This window comes from Otolemur garnettii, unplaced genomic scaffold (assembly GCF_000181295.1).
Source record: "Otolemur garnettii isolate 467f Iridium unplaced genomic scaffold, OtoGar3 scaffold00012, whole genome shotgun sequence".
Taxonomy (NCBI): domain Eukaryota; kingdom Metazoa; phylum Chordata; class Mammalia; order Primates; family Galagidae; genus Otolemur; species Otolemur garnettii.
Window position 1 is genome coordinate 26,613,050 of NW_003852407.1, and position 10,310 is coordinate 26,623,359.

At 42.1% G+C, this 10,310-nt stretch overlaps 1 protein-coding gene across 3 annotated transcripts in view; it reads right to left on the minus strand.

The window, feature by feature from the left end:
* The window catches only part of IMPACT (impact RWD domain protein), a 37,204-nt gene extending 28,770 nt beyond the window's left edge, over positions 1-8,434 (minus strand). For all 3 annotated transcript variants that reach the window (XR_002772048.1, XM_023510264.1, XM_003784779.3), the window contains exons 1-4: positions 8,288-8,434; positions 7,053-7,181; positions 5,376-5,428; positions 4,305-4,367 (exon numbers count right to left, since the gene is read on the minus strand). Coding sequence is in view for 2 of the 3 variants with exons in the window: in XM_023510264.1 (XP_023366032.1) it covers positions 4,305-4,367; positions 5,376-5,428; positions 7,053-7,181; positions 8,288-8,323 (281 nt within the window). In the remaining variant the exon portion in view is untranslated. The remainder of the gene's footprint in view (positions 1-4,304; positions 4,368-5,375; positions 5,429-7,052; positions 7,182-8,287) is intronic.
* Positions 8,435-10,310: the final 1,876 nt, after the last annotated feature.

Genomic DNA, 10,310 nt, shown 5'->3' on the forward strand with positions numbered 1-10,310 from the left:
CCTGCCTCCGCCTCCCAAGCAGCTGGGACCACAGGCGCCCGCCACAACGCCCGGCTATTTTTTGGTTGCAGCCGTCGTTGTTTGGCGGGTCCGGGCTGGGGATTCGAACCCGCCACCTTAGGTGTACATGGCTGGCGCCTTAGCCGGTTGAGCTGTAGGCGCCGAGCCATCTTTAGACTTTCTTACTCCTCAACCTCAACTCTTCCCAGCCCACCTTCCATACTGCCACACAAATCTGATCACATCATTTCCCCGCCTAAAATGCCCTAAACCTACAAGACAATACCCAACTCCTCATATCAGCTTTGCAGGGTCATTCCTTTTATACCTACCTCAATTTATGTACCTAGCATCTTAAAACTACTTCCTCAACTCTGAAGATGCCAGGTTGCTTCACACCTATCTGATCTGCTCTCAGGGTTGCCTCTACCAGAAAAGTCCTCCCTCTTTGATAAACTAGCAAACACTGGGCTCAAACGTCAACCTCACTATAGAACCCTCCCTTACAGAACCTACCCACCTTCCCAGAGACAGTCTGTTGCTAAAACTTTAAGAAGTTCTCAAAGGTCAACCTCACTATAGAATTCTCCCTTACAGAACCTACCCACCTTCCCAGAGACAGTCTGTTGCTAAAACTTTAAGAAGTTCTCAAAGGTCAACCTCACTACAGAATCCTCCCTTACAGAACCTACCCACCTTCCCAGAGACAGTCTGTTGCTAAAACTTTAAGAAGTACTACTACAGCACTTTGTCAACATTTCTCAGCAATTATCTCATTACATTATATTGGTACACAATGATCTTAATTTTTTTTTTTTTTTTTTAGAGACAGAGTCTCACTTTGTCGCCCTTGGTAGAGTACCTTGGTGTCACCTCACAGCAGTCTCCAACTCCTAGGCTTAGGCGATTCTCCTGCCTCAGCCTCCGGAGTATCTGACTATAGGCGCCCATCACAATGTCCGGCTATTTTTTTGTTGCAGTTTGGCCAGGGCTGGGTTCAAACCTGCCACCCTCAGTATATGGGGCCAGCACCCTACTCATCGAGCCACAGACACTGCTGAATTTTCTTTTTTTATAAAGACAAGAGTCTCATTCTGTTGCCCAGACTAGAGTGCAGTAACACCATCACAGTTCACTGGAGCCTCAAACTTCTGGGCTCAATCAATCCTCCTGCCTCAGCTTTCTGAGTCGCTAAGACCACAGGCTTATACCACCATACCTAGCTAATTTTTTTATTTTTTGTAAAGACATGGTCTCAATATGTAACCCGGGCTGGTCTCAAATTCCTGGCCTGAAGTAATCTTCCTGCCTCAGCCTCCCAAAGTGCCGGCATTATAGATGTCAGTGAACACACCCAGCCTCATCTTAATTTTTAATCTCAACTCCTAAAAGAATGCTCGACAAATGTGTACTAGAAAAACTGTTAATCTTACTTATCTACGTAAGTGGCAAGTAACTATAGTTCATCTTATCTAAGCATAAGTCAAATTTAGTATTCAAAATTATGCTAAATATATAACCTCCATAGTGTTAGAAGCCTAATAAAATTATAAACATTAAGAACTATAGCCTCGGCACCTGTGGTTCAAGCAGCTAAGGTGCCAGCCATATACATACACCTGAGCTGGTGGGTTCAAATCCAGCCCGGGCCCACCAAACAACGATGGCTACAACCAAAAAACAGCCAGGCATTGTGGCAGGCACCTGTAGTCCCAGCTACTTGGGAGGCAGAGGCAGGAGAATCACTTGAGCCCAGGAGTTGGAGGTTGCTGCGAGCTGTGATGCCATGGCACTCCTACCCAGGGCAACAGCTTGAGGATCTGTCTTAAAAAAAAAAAAAAAAAGAACTATATTCAGGGCTCAGCACCCATAGCTCAGTGAGTAGGGCGTTAGCCACATAAACCGAGGCTGACAGGTTTGATTCTGGCCAGGGCCTCCTAAACAACAACTGCAACAAAAAAAATTGCCAGGCATTGTCGCAGGCTCCTGTAGTCCCAGCTACTTGGGAGGCTGAGGCAAGAGAATCGCTTAAGCCCAAAAGTTGGAAGTTGGTGTGAGCTGTGACGCTGCGGCACTCTACCGAGGGTGATATACTGAGAGACTCTGTCTCAAACAAACAAACAAACAAAAAAAACTATATTCACACATTTATCTCACAGGTTTAATTTTTAAAGAACAACATTTTTTACTTGCCACTCCTTGTTAGAATTATGTGGAAAACATGATTAAAAGTTCACATACAAAAGTTTTAAAAACAAAGCCTGGGACAGTGGTGCAAGCATGTAATACCAGCTACTCAGGAAGCCAAGGCAGGAGGACCACTTGAGACCAGGAGTTTAAAACCAGCAGCTTGGGCTGTCCCTTCAAAAAAAAAATTTTTTTTTACAAGTAAAATGTGTTATTTTTATTTAGAGCACACATACGAAAATACTACCATTGGGAAGGGGATATTCAAGCACCTTTAAATAAATGAGACAATATGACCCATAGTCTATCTCTACAACAAACTGCTTTGTAATCTCTGGTGTTTCCTTCGTCTCAAATAGCTCCAATGAACTAGTTAGGAAGAATAGGCAAGTTGTGTACTAGTAAAACAAACTAGGTATCTCCTAGTTAAAAGGCTTTCTGGAATGGCAATAGATAAGTAGGAAGCCATTTTAGAGTGTATGAGATTGTGCACAGTAAAGAAAAAAATCTGACTGATGAATGTCATTAACATGATGGAAGATAAATGTGGAAAGATTTTCAATTAGGAGGAATTTGTCATTATCACCAGAAGTTAGTTAAGAGCTGAAAATGACCATGAGACACACAATTCAGAAGTTAATGCCAAACGAATTTGCAGCATACTTATTATACTTTGAGTGGGAAGATAAATTGGCAAGTAAAGAGTAAATAGTAAATAAAGGATTATAGAAAGAAGTTTGTTGGGGGCACAAGGAAGATTAGAAAACATTTAATTGGAGAAATAATATATGCTAAAGATGACCGAATCACTAAGTGGAGACCCCAGGAAGACCACACTTGCTCTAAGAAGGAACAAGTAGAATGGATTCCTCAATGACTTACCATTTTCTAATTAAATATTTTAGGAGGAAAAGAAACCTGGCCTGGATCCCAGGGACACAAAAGGGGTACTCTCACTGTACCAAATGGAGTGGCCACCTAGAACATATAATACAATCCTTACTAGATCCTGGATTAGAGTAAAATTAACATTCTTGATTATTATTTACTTTACTAAATCGATAAATCTAATCAAAATTATCTAAATCACAGTTGCACCTTCTCTGGACAACTCATGTCCCACATGTCTCCTAGCTACCTTCCAAGCAGTTCTGCAAACAATAATAGGACGATCTTTTCAAAATGTAAATCTTCGCATGGCAACCCACTACTTAAAACCCTTGTCTGCTTCCAAAACTATTAGGATAAAGAGAAATCCTTAACGTAACTTACAAATCTCCACAGGATCTTCCCAGCCCACCTCTCCAGGGCAGTTTCCCACCATGCTCCCTTCCTTCCCTTCTGTCTCTTACCACCACTTCAGACCGCCATTACTGTTTCCTGACCAGTGCCAACCTCCCTCACACTGGGCCCCTGCATGCTATGGCCTCTCACTGAAGTTACTTAAGTAACTTAGCTGTTAAGTCAAACAAGTCATCCCTGACCTCCTAGATTAAGTTAGGTCTTATTTTAAATACAACTATTTCTGCATATCTTTCTTTTGTAGAATTTACCATCATTATAATTTTACATTCCTTTTTTACAATGTTATAAGGAGTATCTTTCCTGCTAGTAAATCCTAAATTCCATGAAAAACCTTCTGTTTTTGCTGTCCAGAATCTAGTACAGTGCCTACTATGTATTACTCAGATGAAGGAAAGAACGAATGAAAATACAGTGTATCAATAGACTCTTAGTTTTATAGACTTATATAAGAGAAATTACCATTCAAAGTACGTAGAAGTTTAATAAGTTTAGGCTTCTGCTGTTACCAACTGCATTCTCCAAAGCCCATGAAAATATCAAAATTAAGAGCAGTAACTCTGAATTTATATTGGCTAAGTGTTTTTATAGCTATTAGCTGTAAATATTACTGTATGTTTGTATCTAAATAGAAACCTCTGAATGTATACATGAAATTATATAACTAACCTTGTAAAGTACTCTTCAAGTGAATCCTTTTTGTTAATAGAAAATGGCTTAACAAAAAGTTTAGGAAAGATTCTAACATAACAGTTTCTACAAAAGCCCACAATGTAATTGCTAACAGATTTTTTTCTTAATCACCTGCCACTTACATATATATTTCCTCAAGGCTATTCGATAAATCCGCACGTTCTTGCCCTTTAAGCCAAGGAGCACTAAGATTAAATAAAACACAAAAGGATTATTTCAGTATTGTGTTTGTATCTCAAATTACTGATTAAATCACAAACTGATTTTACTTGACTTTAAAAAACTGTTTTCATTAAAAAGTTAGATTTGTATAGATCTACATAAATGCTTTCATTACCATTAGCTCATACAGTCCTTCCAAGAAACCATGACAAAACCAACACTAATATTAAGTTTTAATGACTTAAAAAATCAAGGGTGAGTTCACAGATTATCATAAATCTTCCCAAGTTATATAAATGACAGAACAGGTCCTAGAATCTGTGTATCTAGATTCATGGTATTTGCCAGCAATAAATAAAAATAAAAATGCACAGAAACACTGTTAATACTAACACTTAATACAATGGTTTTAAAATAGTTGGAGAAAACATAAGTCCTCTAGTAATTAAAAATTCTAGTAATTGATATTTTTATGTAATTTTGTTCCCATGTGTTCATATATATTACTAGGTGAAGGGGACAGGGTAATCAAAGTTCACTGTCATTAGCAGGTCATGACTCATAAAGATCAAACTTGAGCAGCTATAAAGATGGTTCCTCAGCAAGGGAAGGGGGCAGGGAGAAACACAGAAGCATCATGGGTAATTCCTGGAAGGCACGTAGTCTTAGGGAGAGGTACATCAAGGAACTGCGGCAACGTAAGCAGAACCAGGTTAGGAGTAACTCTAAGGGCCAGAGTTTCTAGATTAGCAAGTTATCTAAAGAGGAAGATTTCCTTCCTCATCTCTAAAGACGATTACATAACTATTTTAGTCCTACGAAGACATGATTCTCTTTTATACTAAATGGCATTTCAATGTGTTTTATGTAATTTAATGTTCTACTTAAATGCTCTATACAAAACCCAGAAGATATTTTAAATTCCTATATATACTTTAATAAGAAAGGTATTTTATATAAACACAACATACACAATAGAGAAATATCTTTGAAAGTATGTTTTAATAAATAAATATAGAAATATAACTTACTTCAACTGATAAATAGGTGGAGCTGTACCTGGGTATTCACTTGGTAGCATCACCTATAATGCGGTCCAAAAACAAATCTGTTTATACTTTGTTAAGGTTCAAAAATTAACTACACTTATAAAGCTAGGAACCAGACAAAAAGTTTAGAAAATAAGGGTGAGGGCCAGGCGTGGTGGTTCAAGCCTGTAATTCTAGCACACTGGGAGGCCAAGGCAGGAGGACTGCTTGAGTTCAGGAGTTCAAGACCAGTCTTAGCAAGAGTAACCACATCTTTACTAAAAATAGAAAAACTCGTTGGGCAGGCACCTGTAGTCCCAGTTATTTGGGGGGCTGGGCTCAGCAAGAGGATCTCTTGAACCCAAGAGTTTAAGGTTGCTGTGAGCTATGATGACACCTCCATGGCACTCTACCCAGGGCAACAGAGTAAAACTATGTCTCAAAAAAAAAAAAAAAGAAAAGAAAAAAGAAAACAAGGGTGAGGAGGTCAGAGATGAAAGGGAAAAGAAAAAAAATAAGGACATTATATGACATATACCCCAATCCCAAGTGGACAGCATGGCATTATAACATTTTCTGTGTATTTTTCTGAAGAAATACTAAAAAAAAATATGAAACATCATTAAATGTGTGAAATAGTTAACATACAACAGAAAATTATATTTCTTTTCAAATCAGTATTATAAAAACAAATACTGGCAAAAACTCAACTTAGCATCCTTTATGCTGAAAATATATACAAAGGGTGCCCAGAAAATGCATATCCATTTTAAGAAAGGAGAAAACTGTGGCTGGGCACCTGTAGCTTAATAGTTATAGCTACAGACCGATGTACTGAAATAAAAAAACTGTATTAAAATTGTAATATTCAATGCATACCAATAACAAAAGATGAATACAAGTCATGTGAGTATCTCTTTTAATTGCACAAGTCAAACATGACTTGAATATTACAAATTAAATAGTTTTTTCCTTGCTTAAAATATGTACACATCTTTTTGGCACTATCTGTATTTGCAGTCATCAACCACTAAGCATTAAGAAAGCCATTAACTTATTTTATCCTAACTCCAACTGATTCTTAATAAAGCAATCAGCAGCTATTCTATGAATCATCAACTTTAGGTTCTTCCTTTTAAATGTTAGCCAGCTTTCCAGGTTTCAATTCTCTCCTATCAAGAGGAGAGGTTAAGGAAAGGGCACCGGCCCCATATACCGAGGGTGATGGGTTTAAACCCGGCCCTGGCCAAATTGCAACAACAACAAATAAAAACTAGCCAGCGTTGTGGCAGAAGCCTGTAGTTTAGCTACTCCAGAGGCTAAGGCAACAGAATTGCCTAAGCCAAGGAGTTGGAGGTTGCTGTGAGCTGTGACACTACAGCACTCTACCAAGGGCAATAAAGTTAGACTCTGTCTCTGTAAAAGCAAACTCCACTCTGTCAGTGGTACATTAACGCTTTAAGTAATTCAAAGAAGTGGGATAAGACTGAAACTATCAAAGTGTGATTTGAGAGTGAGCTGAGATTTAACTACCCATACATTTAAATGATCAATCACTGAAAAAGCCAATAACAAGGATAATTCAGAAAATAACACACAAGAATAATCATTAGAATGCAATACTTAATCATAAAAGTAATACTGTAACTGAAAAAGAGCCATAGAGAAGGGGGAAAATACCTGCAAGCAAAGTGTCCATTTGGGATCATCTATATCATCACTAATCCTAATACAAAATATTTTGGCACAGTCATCAATGACACACCATTCCTCTCCATAAATGGCTGCCATTGCTTCGATTTCCTCATTCTGAAAGAATTTGATAAAAAAAAAAAAAAAAAGTCAACAAATGTACATATCCTAAAAACCTACTCTTACTACTTTATAAGGTATTTACATTCAACATCTGTAGTTTGGATAAAAGGATCCTTGCATTAGCCCCTTCCCTAGCAGGCCAAACGTTTTTATTAGCACCAAGTTCTTCCTACTCTAGGTGGTTGCCAGACACCACTACAATGGCTAGATCCTGCGTTGCTACCACATTACTGTGCTTTTAACTGCTATCGAACCAAAATATATACAACATATACATTCTCATACCTTGTAGTGAGATTCAACAACGAAAAGCCAGACCTATTTTGTCTCACCTCCTTTTTTAGCTGATAATCTCCACCCTCACTCCCACATCCCAAATCATTGCCACACATTATCCCTATATTCCTGCCGCCTTCTGGTTTTAATTTTTGGGGGGGTAATGTGCAGGGCTAGGTGTTTTGGGCTTTGGGACTTTTATTGGTAATCAAATCCTTAAAATATTTTAGAAATTATTTTGGTTTGGGGTTAAAAAAAAAAAATAACTGGACTTAAAGGTGAAAAATGGGAAGCAAGGCTATGTATTCGAATTCGTATCATCTCATTTTGTCTTCACAGCCCTGTAGGAATAGACTTATGCAGCGCCCACGTGAACAAGGCACAGGAAAAGATCAAGACTAAAAGAACAAAGATTCGGTGGGCTCTCAGGAAACCGCAGGGTCTGTGTTATCGCGCATTTGCATCGGCGGAAATAAGAGTTTTTTAACAAGAGGTTTATCCAAGGTGACCCCGCGGCAATAGGGAACGGAACGAAACCCGGATCTCTGCCTTCGGCCCGGAGCTGCTTAGTCGCGTGCTAATGGTTGACGAGGCCATGGTCCAGGCAGGCCGAGCCTGTAGCCGCAGAGGCGCCGCGGGCCGAGAGGAAGCTCCGGGAAAATGGTACGCGGTGGAAAAAGCGGCGCAGCGCGGCCCGGCGGCCCTGGCGGTGCAGGCGAGACCCGGGGCGGCCCCGGACCGAGGGCCCCTGGGTTGAGGAGGCCCGGGACCACAAGGCAAGGCCGAGCCGAACCCGGAGCGTCAGCGCCCCGCCGGGGCCTCACCTGCCTCTGGTCGCTCCCTGCGTCCCCCTCAGCCATGTGGCCCCGGGAAGAGCCTAGCGACCTCCGCGTGGCAGGTCCGGAGCGCGGGGGCGGGGCGATGCGGCTTTGAGCCCAGCGCCCGCTACAGCGCGGCCCGACCCGGAACCTTACCCCGACCGCGCCGCGCCGTTCCCATCTGCTTCCGGGTCGCGGGCCGGAGGGTGCGAGGGGCTCTGGGCCCCTTTGTGTGGGTGGGGCTCCCATCTCGGCCCCTGCGCTCGTTCTAACAATCCGGCGTGGCGGAGACCCGGGAGAAGCGGCCTTTCCGGGAGCTGTAGGAGGCCTGGGCTCTGTCTCCTGGAAATTCGCCGGGGCTGGGGGCTTCTGCTTGCCCACTGAGGCCTCGGCACCATGACAATCCCCAGGAGACGTTGGGGACCGGAGTTTACCACCGTGTCCCTGGAAGGAACTCAACTACAATCCCAGACTGGTCTTTACACTTCAAGGCAGGGTTTTGTTTTTGCTTTCTAAAAATTCCTGTTTTGCCTGGCTTTGGCAAAACGAGGTTTGATTTACCAAACACAGGAGAGCAAAAGAGGCCAGGCTGCAGTTTTGAAAGCTTGAAGAGAAGCCTTACTCTCCTGCTCTCTGTTGTATTGACATAGTTTTCTCTCCTGTCCTTTGACATTTTCTCTGAGGGCAACTTTTGTCTGAGACACTATGCCAGTCAACGTAAGGATCACTGTTTCATTATCCAAGAAAGGGGAAGCAGTTTGTGTCTTTTCTCCTTCGCCCACAACACATTAAGTTTGGGCTCGGCGCCTATAGCTCAACCGGCTAAGGCGCCAGCCACGTACACCTAAGGTGGCGGGTTCGAATCCCCAGCCCGGACCCGCCAAACAACAATGACGGCTGCAACCAAAAAATAGCCGGGCATTGTGGCGGGTGCCTGTGGTCCCAGCTACTTGGGAGGCGGAGGCAGGAGACTCGCTTGAGCCCAGGAGTTGGAGGTTGCTGTGAGCTGTAATGCCACGACACTCTGCCCAGGGGACCAGCTTGAGGCTCTGTCTCAAAAAAAAAAAACACATTAAGTTTGATGACACATTCTAATTACATTGGTTATGGGTTATATCGATCACCTCGCTCAAGAGGCCTCAACCGAGACATTTATTCTCTTGTTCGCAAGGCATTTTATCCCCTCTTGCTTTGCTGTTCTTCACAGACACACACACACACACACACAAAAACTCAAAATCTAACCGTGAGTATTTTTCTGGCCCCCTTTAAGCCTCTTAAATTACCGTAGAGGAAAATAAATAAATAAAACTTTCCTCTGAGTCGAGTTAGGGTACACTGCCTAAGGAGAGTACGTGGAAAGAATTCCGCTTTCATTGCTTTGACCATAAGCCTGGGAATTTATTAATTCAACAGACATTTGTTAGGCTTTTGCTAAACATTGTGCTTAACATTGGAGATGCAAACTCCTATGTCATGCATTCCCTTTAAGGAGCTAAATTGTGGCAGGAACAAAAGTAAATCGAAAATAAAATGGACTGGGGCAGTGCCTGTGGCTCAGTGAGTAGGGTGGCGGCCCCATGTACAGAAGGTGGCAGATTTGAACCCAGCCCTGGCCAAACTGCAACCAAAAAACAGTCAGACGTTGTGGCGGGTACCTGTAGTCCCAGCTACTCCAGAGGCTGAGGCAAGAGAATGCCTAAGCCTAAGAGCTGGAGGTTGCTGTAAGCTGTGATGCCACAGGACTCTACCGAGGGTGACAAAGTGAGACTCTATCTCTAAATAAATAAAATGGACTGGAGGGCGGGGCACGGTGGTTTATACCTGTAATCTGGGAGGCCCAGGTGGGTGGGTTGCCTGAGCTCAGGAGTTATAGAACAGCCTGAGCTGGAGAGACACTCCATCTCTATTTTATTTTTTATTTTTTATTTTTTTTTTGAGACAGAGCCTCAAGCTGACCCCCTGGGTAGTGTGCTGTGGCATCAAAACTCACAGCAACCTCCAACTCCTGGGCTCAAGCGAGTCTCCT